The sequence below is a fragment of the Phyllostomus discolor genome, chromosome 7 (genome assembly GCF_004126475.2).
Source record: "Phyllostomus discolor isolate MPI-MPIP mPhyDis1 chromosome 7, mPhyDis1.pri.v3, whole genome shotgun sequence".
Lineage (NCBI taxonomy): Eukaryota > Metazoa > Chordata > Mammalia > Chiroptera > Phyllostomidae > Phyllostomus > Phyllostomus discolor.
In genome coordinates this window covers 11194349-11210678 of record NC_040909.2, presented here as the reverse complement: position 1 = coordinate 11210678, position 16330 = coordinate 11194349, and the positions used below count along the sequence as shown (strand labels likewise).

Genomic DNA, 16330 nt, shown 5'->3' with positions numbered 1-16330 from the left:
TTTTTTAATTTCCTGAGGAGCCTCCATACTATTTTCCATAGTGGCTGCACCAATTTACAGTCGCTTTAACAGTGTACAAGGTTCCCTGTTTTCCCCATCCTGGCCAGAATGTCTCTACCACCTTGTTTTGTTTTGTTTTTTAAACAATAATTTTTATTTTATTTTTTTAAGATTTTATTTATTTATTTTTAGAGAGAGAAGGGAGAGAGAAAGAGAGAGAGAAACATCAATGTGCGGTTGCTGGGGGTCATGGCCTGCAACCCAGGCATGTACCCTGACTGGGAATCGAACCTTGCGACACTTTGGTTCGCAGCCCGCACTCAATCCACTGAGCCACGCCAGGTCAAAAGCAGAAAGCAAATGGACACTAGGCGGGGCTCTGTTCTCAAGGAGCTCAAAGCCCGGTTGGAAAATAAAGGAACAAATGCAGGAGAACTCCACTAACTCTGGAATTGGACAGCGCAGCCCCCACACCCTCCCCAGCAGGCTTGCACCCAAGGCAGAGTGCCCTACAAGCCCTGAAGACGGGCCTCCGTGGCCAGGAGCCCTGAATAGGCTTCTGAAGGCAGATGACCTTGGGGTCAGCTCTGAAATGTGGCAGAACTGGTATGGTAGAGACTAGAAGGCAAAGAACGAGACTCAAAGAACTAAGTAAGGGAATGACTTAGACAGACAGGGAAAGGGGCAGGCACACCCGAAGGCCGGTAGACTGGTACGACAGGACCCCCTGGGTGCAGCAGGGAGCCCCCGGAATACGGATGCAAGTGGGTCCATGTGTCTGGGCACGAAAGGACCGGTAAAACCAGACTCTGCAGAAGGTTGGTTTAGTGATTATGTGCAGATAGATCTGGGAAGTCGATAAGCACAGTGGTAATTTCTGCTTCAGGCAACTGCATAAATGAGAATGAGACGTGAAGTGGCTGCTGCCTGGGAGGAGGGGCTCTGGGATGCCGAAACATCCACTTGCCTCAGATCCAGCATCACCAGGCCCACGGCAGGGCCCCCCTCCTGAGCGCTCATAGGTCAGTTCAACCTGAAGTTACCTAACCCTGAGATCATGAGGCACCGAAGGTGGGCCAAGTCCAAGAACCCACGAGGTAAGTAGTATGTGGTCTTCATTGTGTGAGGCTCTTCTGATTAAGTAAAAATGTGTTTTAAGAATATCAGCTTCATCCACCTTGAGTTACCTCCTTCCAGAGCTGCACTGTGAGACAGAAATATGCGAGCCACACACATATTTCTCAATTGTTAGTGGCTGTGTTGAAAAAGTAAGAACAGGTGAAATTAATTTTTATATACAGAGTCCAGCACAAATAACACCCCTTTTTAATCACAAAATCTTTTATGACAAAGTCATAAGCATGTCATTCTGTAATATAACAGTATCACACTCAAGCACACCGTATGACATTTTAGGTGAAATGTTCAAATCGAAACTAGAAATGATTACACAAATATTATTACCCTACCAACCACACTCAAGCAGGTGTTACTTCTGCTAGACCCTGCATTTTGTTTAAACTAACATATCTAAAATATAATTTCAGAGTGTACTCTCTATAAAAACTATTGATGAAATTTTAGTTTTTTTATGCTGTCTTCAAAATTCAGAGTGTGTTTTATACTTGCAGCACACCTCAATTTAGACTAGTCACATTTCAAATACTCAATAGACACACGTGGCAAGTGGCTCCCATGTGGGGCTGTGAATCTTAGAACCGTGATACTCAAAATGTGGTGCCTGGGCCAGTGGCATCCATATCACCTGTCAGAAACAAGGACTCTCAGGCCCCACTGCAGACCTAATTCATCGGATTCTGCACTTTAACAGGATTCCCAGGTAACTCATAGGTACAGAAAGGTTGAAAAGCTCTGCCCCATACATTTGGGAAGAAAGACATAGCATACAGGTATAACTTGGAGCGATTGTGGGTTCTGTTCCAGACAAAGTTGAGTATTGCGATAAAGCAAGTCGTAATCTTTTGCTGGTGGAGCATCTGGCCTTCAATTTAAAAACCTCAACATCTGTGAAGCACAACGAAGAGAAGTGCAATAGAATGAGGTACGCCTGTGTGTGGGGTTTTGATTACTCAATATCCAAATTTCTTCACCTCATGCAGGTTCCCTGCCACCAGGTCCCTGAGCCCCTGCTCCAGACACAGATCTAAACAGGAAGCACCGCCCCTTGAGGCTGAGCACCGTGATTGGCTCAGGCATGTCATGTGACCCAATCAGCATCACGGAGACCCATGGATAGATGCCCTTGTGCTTGAATGAAAAAAGCTGTTCAAGTTCAGGACCCACCTTGGAGCATTAATGGGAGAGCCTGCCTGTATGTGAAACCTGTGCATGGAGGAAAAACCAGATACTACTGACCTCATCCGAGCCCCTGCTTCAAGCCTTACAGCTTGACTTTTCAGACACATGAGCCAGTAAGTCTCCTTTTGTTGAACCGATTTGGGATGGGCGCTAGCGAACTACCCGACTCCTCTTGCATCCAAGGCCACTGCCTGGCATTCTACCTACGCTCTCGAGGGGACCCTATTAGATGAGCCAGTGGAGAAGAGGAAAGCACAGACTCCTTTTACAGATGAGAGTACACAGGAACCAGCTGGAAGTGATTAGCCGTTGCCCCACAACCCACTCTGGAGGGGCTCTGCGAGTCAGCGGTGGAGGAAGAGTCTCCAGTGGGCAGTACTCAGCTGCGCTGTCAGAGGTACGGATCTAACTGGACTAGTGGGCTAATAGGATGATGGCCCGATGGTCGAGAATTCAGAAATGAAGAGATTAGAAAATTGGTGACAAAGGAGGTCCAGGGAGAAGATGGGCTTCTTGCAATACATAGAGTGTGACGATATTTGTGGCCCACCTAAAGCTCATCCAAAGGCATCTATTGTAGATGAGACTCCCAACAATCAGGAGACAAGACGACCCAACCTGTGGACATCACATGGTCTCCTCCTCAGGTACCCTGCTGCTTGGTCAACAGACCCACTTACAAAGTGGCCGTGATGACAGGGCAGGAGACTGCGTGTGGCCTCAACAGCATGGAGTTGCCCTCCCCAAGCTGATCCGGCCACTGCCACTGTTTTCTTAGTAGGAGGGATTTAACTACAAAATCAAAACTCTTCAAAGACAGAGCTCAATGCAGGTTGTTGTTTCTTCTGCTTAAATAAGCTTTGATGATTTGTGTATTTCAAGAAATTTGTCCGTTTCATCTAAGTTGTTAAACTTATTGGCAGTAAGTTGTTCGTATAATAGCACCATATTATCCTTTCAATATCTGTAAAGACTGGAGTGATGTTACTGCTCTCACTCCTGATATTGGTCATTTATTCCCGATCGGTCTGACTAGAGGTTTAACGACTGTATAGCTTTCTCTCAAAGAATCAGTTTTGGGTTCCACTGAGTTTCTCCATTGATTTTTGTTTAGTACTTCATGGATTTCCACTCTGGTCATTATTCCTTCTTTTCTTCTGTGTACTTAGAATTCAAATTACTTTTTTTCTATCTCTTAAGGTGAAAGTCGAGGTTATCGACTTGCGGCCGTTCTCATGGTGTCGCACAGGCACTTAGGGTCTCACCTTTCCCTGAGGGCTGCCATCGAGTGCCCCCCTCTTTTATTTGGAAGCTGTGCGGAGCCTTGACATTGCACTGTTTCAATGGGGACCAGCCAGGTGCCTTTGAACATGTTGGGGAAAGTCACCTGCCTTTATAGGAGCTGACACACACCGTGGGGATGGAGTGCCCCGTTGCCACCGCCAGCCTGCAGTGTCTGTGCTGGCCCCACCAGTTTCCACTGCTGTCATCTCCCACGTGACCCCGCCTCCAGCTAAGCACCATCTTTTATGGCAATGAACGTGTGACAGTGGCCTCACAGTGTTAAAATTCCTGGCCTTACCGCACACCCTGCCATCCAGAGAGAGCTAGTTTGGTGGAACAGAGGACTGGCCCGTTTAAAGTCTCCGTTTATAAGCCTTAACTCAGCAACAAGTAGAGGGTGCCATCTTCCCCAAAACCAGAATGCACGGCTCGGGGAAATAAGAGTTAAACGAGGGGTTGACCCTCATGCTTTACCAAATGAACTTCAAAGAATTTTTTAAAGTTTATTTTTAGAGAGAGGGGAGAGGATGGAGAAAGAGGAGGAGAGAAACACTGATGCATGAAAGAGACATCAATCGTATGCTCCTGGACCGGGGGCCGAACCCGCAGCCCAGGCATGTGCCCTGGTCAGGAATCTAAGTGGTGACCTTTCACTTTGAAGGACAACGCCCAACCAGCTGAGCCACCCGGGTCAGAGCTACACATAATTTTGGGTGCTTCCCATCTCTGCCACCCTGGGCTCCATGGGTTTGAAAGTCCTAGTGCCAAAGGAACAGAGCCACATTCCGTTAACCCAAAAGTGGGAACTGCCTCCTGCCTGACACCTTCCTTGTGGGAAAGACTGGCCCCAGCACCTAGCTTCCCTGTCTTCCTTTTTAAAAAAGACTTTATTTATTTACTTTCTGAGAGAGGGGAAGGGAGGGAGAAAGAGGGGGAGAGAAACATGTACGCCCCCAACTGGGGATCTGGCCTGCACACCAGACATGTGCCCTGGCAGGGAATTGAACCAGCGACCAACAGGCCAGCACTCAATCCACCGAGCCGCATCAGCCAGGGCTCCCCATCTTTCTTCAGGAATAATTTTCCTGCTAAAGACCACCAAGTCCTGTGTGGCTAGGGTTGGCAGACTAGATGTTTGGGAGCTAGAAGCTGCATTGTGGGGATGGTAAACAGGATGGGAAGGGCCTGGGACCTTGGCACTATCGCGTTGAAGTATCCGCCCAGGCCTTCTTGTCCTTACTCTTGTATGTCAGAGAGAAACACATTTCTATTTTGGCTATTGTTATAGAAGGAAAGCTAGTATCCTCCTAATGGGTTTTCTGTCGCTGGCAACAAAGGGGTCCTAATGAAATGGGTTTGTTGCAAGTCCCCTGCAGAGCTCATTCGACCACAGTCCTACCGTGTCCTGCAAGGTCTCCTCTTCGCTGTGCTGTGGGCCCTGCTCGCTTTGCTGTTGAACATTGGGCCCACCATCTGCCTTGGACCACTACTAACCCTGACACAAAGGGCCCTGTTTCTACTCCACTGCTGGCTGTTAGGGTGTACCTGGCTTCACCAAAGGGCTGGCTGTATCTGGACACATTATATGCCTGCCCTATAGTCTAAAGCACAAGAAAAGTTAGAATGGGGATGCTGCACACTTACCCTGTAACTCAGAGGTGCAAAGACAATGTAGCTTGATTTCTATAGTCTCATCTTTCCCATGAGCCCCCGCCCTGGTGAGTGGGCAGGGGAGATTGAGGCTTGCCAGTACACGATACATACAGCATCTTCGGGTATAACTTGGTCTCTCCCAAGTAAATGCTGACACCTGACTTCTTGTGAATGCTGTGTCTCAGGTCTCTTCCCCTTCCCCTCTGATCTTGCCATATGGTGTCTGGGAGTCAAGCACCCGGGATAGGAGATGCTCACATGTGACCTTGTGGTAGAAGGACAGGACCCCTGTGAGCAGGTCCTTGTACTGTGTCCTCTGCTTCTGCCATGAAATGCCTGGCCTCATTCTTGAGGTCCTACAATCGATCCCCTGCTAAGATGCAGGGCCCTCATTTGGGCGTTGGAATGTAACACCAGCACCCAGAGCCGGAGCCTATGGTCCCAACCATTTTCCACAAAGTCCTGCCTCTGCAGCCTTTTCACTCCAGCTCTCCGTATGAGCCTTCACAATACTCCTCATGAGGAGCACACGGGAGCCTTTGTGCTCCCGTGAGGGACTGGACGTGGCGCCCTGGTGTTCACAGGCCTAGACCCTGCTCTCTGTCATTTCTACATTATTGATCCTATGGTACGTCGGACACGATGCAAGATCAAGTGCAACGCTTCTCCAAGTGACTCTCAGCCTCCCCCAGGCCATACCTGGGAAGGCGGTCCATAAGCTTCTGATTTTCTTTAGTTCTTCACAGTTTCCGAATTTTCTCGGATATTCTATAGCTTCCCCCAGTCAAGACTTGGATGAGTTGGGGAGGATGGAGAGGAGGGATGCCCGGCACTCTGAATTTGCTTCCTTCTGGAAGTCTCCTGCCAGGCGAAACAGTAGCACACCGTACAGACCATATGCACACACACTTACAGGTGAAATTACCCAACTACACGCTGAGAAAACAAAGGTTTTGTTTTTTTCAGCTGCAAGATAGTGGGTACAGCTTTACTGTCTGAAGACTGACTCTGTGCTTGCACAATACGCAGTTAGTTCCTCATCGCTTTCCTGCTGTCAGGCTGTGTCCCACGGCCTAGTGGGTGCCTAAGAAGACCCATTATAGCACTACTCTGTAGTAGTTACCACAAAGATGCCACATCTTTCCAATTATTTTTCCCTTTAGAATTTAGGTGGGTGCAATTCTTGGGCAGAGCATTCTGTAGGACACTTTTACGTAATTCTACGTAAGGGGTCAATGTGGACTTTACTGACCTCATGTCCGACTAGATGCTCTGTGTGAGGATGGCATGGGGTGGTTGGGGGTGCTTTGGGATAGCATCTACCCGAGACAAAGTTATTTCCAAAAGACTGAGCCAGAGGAATCTGATAATAGTAGGATAATGCCTTCTTTGTCTGCTGGATGGGTAGCCATGGGGCAGACTCTGCCCTGAGGTCATGGACAACCCTCCCTCTCTTATAGTTTACTGCTATTTACCAGGGAAATAACACCAATTCTGGAGCCCAGGTCCCTCTGGATGATGGAAGCCAGTCTCCTTTGTAAAAAAAAAAAAAAAGACTTTGTTTATTTATTTTTAGAGAGAGGGGAAAGGAGGGAAAAAGAGAGGGAGAGAAACATCAATGTGTGGTTGCCTCTCATGCACCGCCTGCTGGGAAGCTGGCCCACAACCCAGGCCTGTGCCCTGACTGGGAATCAAAAAATTGACCCTTTGGTTTACAGGCTGGCACTCAATCCACTGAGCCACACCAGCCAGGGTGACAGTCTCCTCTTTATTTTTATTTTTTAATCTTCACCAGAGGGATGCTTTCTATTAATTTTTAGAGAGAGAGGAAGGGAGTGAGAAAGAGAGAAAAACATTGATGTGAGAGAGAAACATCGATCGGTTGCCTCCCATACGCACCCCGACCAGGGATCAAACCTGCAACCTGTTTGGTGCACAGGACGATGCTCTAACCAGCTGAACCGCCCAGCCAGGGCAAGACAGTCTCTTCTTTAGACAGACAGCTCACAGCTGTGCACATGGAGGATGGTTCATAAACGCCTATGCGCTGCATTTGATAGGGCATCTGACTGGCCCCATTTCTTGGTGTCCTGAAATTTCCGACTCAATGCCCAGGCAGGCAAGGGCCTCTTTAGTTTTGGTAGACCTGAGACCCGAACGCGCCCGTTCACTTTGGCTGCTAAAGGTAAACAAGGCTTCACAGTCCCCTGAGAATCAACAAGAAAGCTTTCATTCCTTCCATCAGATTTTTCGATAAGAAATTAGGCAGCGCTACGAGCAGCAATGATTCAGCAGCATGTGGGAACCACACCATGCAGGTGGCGGTTGGAACCTGTTTCTCCTGAGTGAGCAGACCTGAGTCAGACACAGAGTAGGCACGGTTGCTTAACCTCCGTTCCCATAATGCTTTGGAAATGCTCTGCTCCCACCAACTTATAAATGACAGCTGATAATAGTCACTTATGAAGCACTTACCACAAGACAGGTACTGGGCTAAGCACTTCTAGGAATTTCTGCAGGCCAGTGTCTTAACCTTCCTGAGTTTGTTTCCTTGTCTGTAAAACTGGCATGAAAATACCGCAAGGCTATTTGACTGACTACACGAGGTATTCATTTTAACACATTGCCTAGTCCACGGCAGGCACTTAAATCTCCTATGAAGATTTTATTGGGCTTTTCTCTGAATTTATATTATGAAACTAGGCATTAAATTCCATCTGTCTGAATTGATTTAGTTGCTCAGTTGAGAGAGCGAGGGATACTAACTTATCAGAAGATAAATATGAATATTCAGTTCCTGAGCTTACTAGTGAGATAGCTGTGTTTTGTTTTGTTTTTTTTTTTTTAGTGTTTTTATAAACTGCACCCATGCCTCAAAGATTCTGATGTTTCTGACTAAGGCTGAGAATTAAATGATATGTACAGTTTTGAAAATTTTCCCTAAAAGGAGAGAAGTACAGCTCTTCATAAATTTCTAGACTGTCATCATACTGGCAAGGCTTAAGGTGGGCAAAAAACAAACAAAAAAACCCCCACACTAAACCCCAAACTCCACAAAAATCCTTTACTTCCTTCCTGGTGATAGGATATCCCCCACTCCTCATGAGTGACCCACAACCTGATTTTTTAAAAAGATTTTATTTATTTATTTTTAGAGAGGGAAGGGAGGGAGAAAGAGAGAAAGAGAGAGAAACACCAGTGTGCGGTTGCTGGGGGCTGTGGCCTGCAACCCAGGGATGTGCCCTGACTGGGAATCAAACCTGCGACACTTTGGTTCGCAGCCCACGCTCAATCCACTGAGCTACGCCAGCCAGGGCGACCTACAACCTGATTTGAAATGCAGAATATACACAAGCAGAGAAGACAGTGGGGACATGGCAGCATGGGCCATGTGCTCAGGGATGGTCTGGGTTAACTGGCAAGTGTACACGACTTCCCTGGGGGCTGAAACGATCTCAGAAAAAGCATTCAAAGTAGTGGGGAGGGGAAGGTGAGCCATGGGCTGAACCTGGCGGAGCCAGTACGCCTCGGACAGGTGGAGCCAAAGGAAAGTGGCTTCCTGGGAGGAGGAAGGGCCTGAGCGGTGGGGCAGAGGGAGGCCCAGTGACCGCTGGCTGAACAGAGTGAAGTCCTGTCTGTATGAAAGAAGGGAAGGAAAGACCTCATTTACTGCCCAAGATGGTAAGCAAACTTGAAGTTGTATGATACGCTTTAGCAGAGCACAGAAGCGGGTGGGAACCGCGGAGCACTGGCGTGCCCAGCGTCAGGTTAGAAACCAGACGGTTTCCTGAAGCCTGCACGTCTTCACGGGCCCTTCCCTGGTTGCACTCCTCTCCCCTTCCTGACGCCAACTGCCACACTGAGTTTGTTTGTCTCCTTGCCCTTCTTCAGTGGTATTTCAAACAGAAAGTTTATTCAATGACTACTTTGGACCTTTTCGTGAGTGCAATCATACTGTGTGTACTCTGTTACTTTGTCTTTATTAGCATTGTTTTGTGGTTCAGCTAATTATTTTACATAGCTGTAGTAAGTCCATGTCCACTGCTGTTTATTTATTTATTATTTTTTAAAAAATTTATTTATTTTTAGAGAGGGAAGGGAGGGAGAAAGAGAGAGAGAGAGGGAGAGAGAGAAACATCAATGTGCGGTTGCTGGGGGCCATGGCCTGGAACCCAGGCATGTGCCCTGACTGGAAATCGAACCTGCGATGCTTTGGTTTGCAGCCTGAACTCAATCCACTGAGCTATGCCAGCCAGAGTCCACTGCTGTTTAGTACCCATTATATGAATATGTTCTCAATCTATTTGGGTGAAGTTCTTTATTTAGCTGTCACAAAACGTGCTGATATAGGTATCGTTGTATGTATTCCTTGGAAAGTGTGAGCAAGAGTTTAGGGCATACATGTAGGAGTGGAATTGCTAGGCCGTGGGGAAGTATAGGTCCTGCTTTTCTAGGTAATACCAACCTGCTCCCCCAACAGGCGGCATCAATTGGCATTTCCGCTAGCAAAGGACCAGGATTTCTGTTGCTCTTCATCTTGGTCAACACTTAGTATCTTCTGGCTTTTAAATTTTGCCTATCTGGTAAGAGTAAAATGGTACTACGTTTAGTTTTAATTTGCATTTCCTCGATTGTTAATGCAGCTGGCATTTATGTTTATGGGTCCCCAAAATATGTCTATGGAATCAATCTTAATGAATTGCTTTAGAAGAATTTGCATTGTTAGGGGTTATACAGTATCAGATTATTTTCTCCTTACAGTTCAAACAATCCACAGGAAGCAAATATGTATTACACCTCCGTGCATCTCCCAGACCTTCTTCTACAAATTTACATACACGTATGTTACAGGCTAAGGTGTGTGTTTCCCTCAAATTCATGTGTTGAAATCCTCACCCCCTCAATGTGATATTAGTAGATGGGGCCTTTGGGAGAGGTGATTAGGTCAGGAGGGTGGAGCCCTCATAAATGGAATTAGTGTCCTTACAGGCAGAATCACAAGAACTTGCCCCAGCCCTCTGCGGCCCGGGGATGCCGTGAGAAAACGGCTGTCTACGAGCCAGGAAGCCGGCCCTCACCCGACACCAGATCTGCCGGCAGCCAGATCTTGGACTTCCCAGACTCCAGAGCTGTGAGAAAAAAAAATTATTTGTGGTTTAGCCACCCAGTCTGTGGTAATTTGTTATGGTGGCTAAAACTAAGGCAATATAGAAATCTAATTCATCTACAACTGGCTTGTTTACCTTAATTGTTTGCTCACTTAGCTTGAGCTCATCAAATCGGCAGGGTGCCAGCCTGGGCGATGCTGAAGCCGCTCTGGCTCAAAACAGCGTGATGCCGAGACTCTACTTTCTGCACAAACTGATTTTTTTTCTCCTGTACAATAACCTGTGCACCCACCTATTTCTCATAGGCTCTGAGCATCTGTCACCTCGGACACTCATTTCCTAGGCTCACCAAGATTCCAACTTTTCACCAGACTCCCACCTTGTTCACGTCCTCTCTACTCTCGTCCTCCACTGTTGCAGACACAAGGCGGAAGCACACCTATGTGAGGCGTGGGTGTTGTCTTTCTCATAACAAGAGATGACATTATGCTGCAGGTGACATGTGAACTGGGACCGATGGGGAGGGGGAACGACTCTAGCAGTCTATAGTTGGTTCTGGCACGGACAAGGAATGGCCGAGATAATCGGCTTATGACAGAGACAGAAAATCTTGCCTCTCTTTATGCTCAGGTTTCTCATAGGGCACACATTAATTTCTAGACTTCAAACACTTTCATTAGTGGAGCCTATAAAACCTGAATTATTACCGCGGTAATTACCACTTCAAGGAGTCACTAGTCTGGAAGTCAGGCCTTTTCCTCTTACCCTGCAGGGGCTAAAAGCAAAGCACAAGGCAGATAAGTTGCTTAAAGGCAACACAGAAAGGGAAGCATGAATATGCTTTCTCTCCTGGGTTTTCAGTCTGGACAGCGATTCTCAGTTGTTTGGGTTTCCACGATGTCATGGATGCTGCCCCCCCCCCAATGTCCTTTGGGCCTCCTACTCTGAAGTTTTGCTTTCAGCGAGTCCTGGTACACGAGGAGGGTGGTGTCTCTTGCCCAGGTGCCTCCTCTGACTTTGGAAGTGTGCTTTTCCCAGCACTGAGGCGGGAAGAGGAGCAGGGGCACCCACACACTCAAGAGGGAAAGAAGTCGGTGGGTCGACACCTCAGCTTTGCTGCCTGCGGCACAATTCTGACATGTGCTCATTTCTTAGGGGGTGCACAGCAGGAGCACAGCAGGACTGAGCCCACACAGGAACCCCTTTTAATGACATTCCTTCCTGTCCTGTCTCCCTCCCTCAGAGTGCCGTTTGGAGTCACCTCCTAAACAAACTATTTGCATCTAAATCCTGATTCAGAGCCTGATCTTGGGAGGAACCCAAACTAAGACAAGGGCTCCTTTGAAAATGTCTGGAAAAACAAGGTCCCCTCCTTCCCTTGCAAATATATCATACTTCTAAGAAAACTTGGTAAGATTCAGTGATATTTTATTATTAGGGTCAGGGCTCCAGAATCACCCTAGCTCCACTTTTCCCCCCTTCCCCAGAAGATTACTGAGGGAGCCAAACACAGCTGCCTAACAAGAATGAGGAGTTATTGATAGCTTCAAGGTGCCTAACAGCCATTTATATCCTGTTTAAACACTCTGCAGTGGCTGGCTCCCTCTCCGTTTTTGTTTTTCTCACAGCAGTCTTCTCCAAGCTCCCCAAGACATGGCAGTAAAAAAGGTATCAGTAATGGCTGACACATGTTTCTGCAGCAAGGTTTGTGCTATGCTTTCATACTTGGGAACTCTTGCTCCTTTGCTGTGACTGTAACATTCTATCAATTTCCACCAGTTGAAATCATGTTAACTTCGCAGGGTCTGGTACAAATGCCACCTCCTCCATGAAACAGAGATCAACACAGGGCTCCCAGGGCCTGGGTGAAGGCCTCTTCCTTATGATTGCAGAAGGTCTGGGAGGTGTTCCACCAAGACCGGTTTCGTAGTTAGCCCAGTCCACGTTCATACACTTTTTTCCATTTTACCAAGCACGTTCAATTTTCACCTCACTCATTTCGCCCAGGACCTAAGTGGTCAATCCGAGAAAATGGAAGTTCAGTGAGGTCACACAAAAGTCAAAGCCTTTGAAACGGGCCAAATCTCACTTTGTGTAATGGCCCACGCTGCTTCAGCGGGGTTAAACCATGACCGCCCCCCAACTTTCCGAGGCCCCCGAGACAGATGGTCATTTGAGCTCCAGATCCAAAGTTGAGAATGGGCAGAACTCACTCCCAGCCTCGGGAGGTTGTGGAGAGAACCTCAATGGGCGCTGCAGGGAGAACTTCCGCCTGGAAAAGTGTCGTCATGGGGCAAGCTTCCAATTCCACTCGGTCCGTAGCCCAGGGCCTTTTATCCTAGTTGGCTGCCTTCCACACCCAAGGGCTACCCCACCCAGCTACTCCCTCGAGCTTCTCCACACCCTGCGGAACCGTTTGCACGTCTCGAGGGTGTGACGGTTACGCTGTGACGTTGCCCCAGAGAAGGGAACACGAGCAGGCTGCTAGGGATCGTAAGGGACAGTAGCCCCAGCGCAGAGGAGCGCTCAGAGAGCCCGGAGGCAGGACTAACACATGATTGATGTCCACACATACCTATTGCCTTTCTGATTCCTTCTCAAACAAACCAATGAATGTGACGACGGAGACGGCAACGTGCCCCCGCCGCCAGAAGTGGCTCCGCCCCCTCCATTCGGCCGCCCTTGGTCGCCATGCTTAGTGTGGCTACCGCCCGTGTACTATTTAGGCCTTTTTCCTCTATCTGTCCTCGCTGACAGCCTTCGTAAACATTCCTTCCCTTGCACCGTCAACTTCTACATTCTCGGGCTTCTGAGTGCTCGCTTCTAATCTAGCCACACTTGAGATGGCGGCTGGAGGGGCGGGGCCGAGGAGGGGCGTGACCGGCGCGGTGACGTCAGCGCGCTGCGTGTCGGCAGGTGAAGGGAAAGTTTGGCCCGTGCGTGGGGCTGGGGTGGAGGGCGGGACAGAGGGGCCGGGCGCAGGCGAAGCTCCTGTCGCTGCAGCAGCTGAGGCCGAGGCCGGGATCTGGACCGGGCCGGAGAGTGCCGGACGCGGAGGAGCTGGAGGCGACGTCCGCCGGAGCTTCGAGTCCCCGCCGCTCTGCTGCTCCGTGACCTCGCACCCAAGCGGCGTTCGGACCCGTGGCTGTTCTCGAGGAGATTGGTGGGGTCGCGGCGGCAGCGGTTGGGGGTGGGGAGACGCACGGCGAGGAGAGGAGAGAGGTCAGCGAGTTTGAGGGAGGACCGAGAGCTGTGCTGCCGTCATGTCCGAGGAGTCGAGCGCCCTGCCCTGGTCCATCAACAGGGACGATTACGAGCTGCAGGAGGTGATCGGTGAGAGCTGGCGCCACTGAGTGGGGAGGCACCGCTCTGGGCAGAGGGTGACACGCGGGAGCTCGCAGAGCGCAGGACTCACAGATATTAATGGGCACTCGTGGTTCCCGGGGGTTTGTAGGGCGCGTGGGTGAGGCTCTGGGTTTGTGCAGCGCGTGTGAGGCGGGGAGGGGATTTTGAGTGGCGCGCCGGCGGGGTGGGGTAGGTTTGAGGAGCTCAGGAGAGATTTGTGTAGTGATAGATGTCTGAACCTGAGCGACAGATGTGCCTTGGAGAGAAAGAAAAGTGCAGGCGTGGGGCAGGCCTTTACAGGGCTGTACCAAAAAAGGGATCTTTAGAGCTGTGGCCCCCTATTTGGGGGATTATGGGATCGGGTGCTTTAGTTCATTCCCGCATCCGTGCGAGAAACCTTGAGTGCCCACGAAATGCCAGACATTGCTGGGGTGGAGCCGGGGTGGAGCTGGGGAGGAGCAGGTACCGAACTGAGCAACGTGAACACAACTTCCGACTGTTTCAGGCTGACTTTCTAGTCAAGGAGGGAGACTTCAAATAAGCAGATAAATAAAAACAATTACAGGTTTTGGCAAGTGCCAGGAAGGAAATGAGATGTTCTGATAGGGAATAACCTGGAGACCTCATTCGGGTGACTTCAAGGAAAAATCTTTCTTTTGAGGCATTTTAAGTTGAGCACTGAAGGATGAGAAGGAAGCTAACGAGCCTGGGGAAGGTTTTTCCTACTGAGGGATGAGAGAAGATGAAGGTCGGTCCTGAGAAGGGAAAAAGCTTATGTGTTTTAGGAGCTGAAGGAAGGCTGGCAAGGATAGAAATAAAGGTAAGGGAGAGGCCAGATCTTAGGGAATCTTGTCAGCCCTGGTAAGGGTTTTGGAATTTTACGCTTTACTGGAGGGCTTCAAGCGGGGACATCCAGTGGGTCTGGCTGTTGTGTGAGGAGCGGGTTTGAAGGTGGTCCAGGAATACCAGTTGGCAGAGACCAAAACTTGCAGAAACATAGACTGGTCATTCTCGGGTGGGCACCGCGATTGGGAGAGCGTAGGGACTGGGGATGATGAGGGGAGTACTTGTTGAATAGCAATAATCCAGTGACTTTAGAAATCAGAAAGGGGTGGGTTTAGCTAAACAGAAGCTCAACCCAATTGACACGAGCAGACCCCTGTATATTGGAGGAAGGAGGTTGTCTGCTTCGCTGGATCAGCATCCTGTTCTAAAATTAGTTGTACAGCAAAAAGACTGACGGAAAACTCGTTAGCTACCTTGGGAGTGTGAGTGTGTGTTGTACTGTATCTGTGTTTTAGAGAAACTTTGTCATTTCTTTTTTTTTTTCACTTGCCTGTTGTTTCAGAACAAATCTGAGCTCAGTTTTATCTGAGAGACATCACGTCTTTCTCCCAAGTCACTCTGTGGGCCTGTGTTCTTGCTGCATGCTGTCTGACTCTCGGACTGGCTGGTTCCAAAGACAGCTAGCTGGTCTCTGTCTTGACCAGTTGCTTCTGGGCCCCTCAGGGTTTCCTGCTGAAGAAGGGGATTAAGCAGGACATTCCAGAGTGAAGTCTGAAAAGTAAAGGAAAAAGTCCCTGTGATCGCTCTAGAAGAGCAGTTCTGCTTTCCTGTTCGGTTTCTTTCTAGGGTGAAGAGGATGCTTGTGGTCGTTCTCAGTGCCTTTGCCATTGAGGCGGCACAGGACCGTAGATACTTAGAGGGGCAGGTGTCCACTGACCCTAGGGGGCCTGTGGGTGGAGAGAGGGGACCCTCAGCTTCCGGGGGAGGGTTGGTCTTTGTCTTATTCTCAGAGTGGTCCATGGGGGAAAGGTTAAGCACTCCACCTTATTTTAAAGATCTGAGGTGTAACTTAATACCACAAAACTCACCCATTTTTAAGTGTAAAATTGAGTGATTTTTTTGAAGTAAATTTACTGTGTTGCCCACCAATCAGCATAATCCAGCTTTAGAACATTTTCATCACCTCATTGAGATCCTTTGTGCCTGTTACGGTCGCTCCCTATCCCCACCCCAGCCCCAGCCCACCACCTGTCTACTTTCTGTCTATAGATTCACCCTTTTGGGGTATTTCATATAAACGGGATCATATAACATGGTCTTTTGCGTTGGCTTCTTTCCATTAACATAGTATTTTTCATTTTTTAAAACCATTTTATGGAGGTTTAAGTTCTATACCATAACATCCACCTGTTTTAAATGTAGCGTTCTATAGTTTTTTCAGTTAATTTACAGTTGTTCAGTCAGCACCACCATCCAATTTTAGAACATTTCCATCATTCCAGAAAGATGCCTCACGTCCAGTGCAGTCACTCCCTGTCCCCACCCCCTGCTCCAGGCAACCACAAGTCTACTTTCTGTCGCCATAGATTTGCGTGTCCTGGACTTTTCATATAAGTATCATCATGTACTATGTGATCCTTTGTGTTTGGTTTCTTTTATTTGGGAATTTTTTTTGAGGTTTATTCATGTTGTAGCCTGTACTGTCCATTATATTCCTTTTTTTTTTTTTTTTTGACACCATTTGATGGATGCTGGGTTGCTGCTTTTTGGCTGTGAGCATTCACATCAGATCTTTGTGTGAACATACTTCATTTTTCTTGAGTGGAATTGCAGGA

The 16330-nt window shown here is 48.4% G+C and overlaps 1 protein-coding gene and 1 long non-coding RNA gene across 3 annotated transcripts in view; one reads left to right on the top strand and one right to left on the bottom strand.

The window, feature by feature from the left end:
* Positions 1-7164: 7164 nt before the first annotated feature.
* LOC118501843 lies at positions 7165-8792 on the bottom strand. Its single transcript, XR_004904506.1, has 3 exons — positions 8584-8792; positions 7732-8374; positions 7165-7346 (listed from the first exon to the last, which is right to left on the bottom strand). It is a non-coding gene; the product is annotated as an uncharacterized LOC118501843 (long non-coding RNA).
* Positions 8793-13291: 4499 nt separating this feature from the next.
* Positions 13292-16330, top strand: part of OXSR1 (oxidative stress responsive kinase 1) — a 72674-nt gene continuing 69635 nt past the window's right edge. Inside the window, exon 1 of one of the 2 annotated variants that reach the window (XM_036030505.1) lies at positions 13292-13697. In XM_036030505.1, the coding sequence (XP_035886398.1) occupies positions 13628-13697 (70 nt within the window). In that variant the 5' untranslated portion in view covers positions 13292-13627. The remainder of the gene's footprint in view (positions 13698-16330) is intronic. The other variant, XM_028518655.2, reaches the window with a different exon arrangement.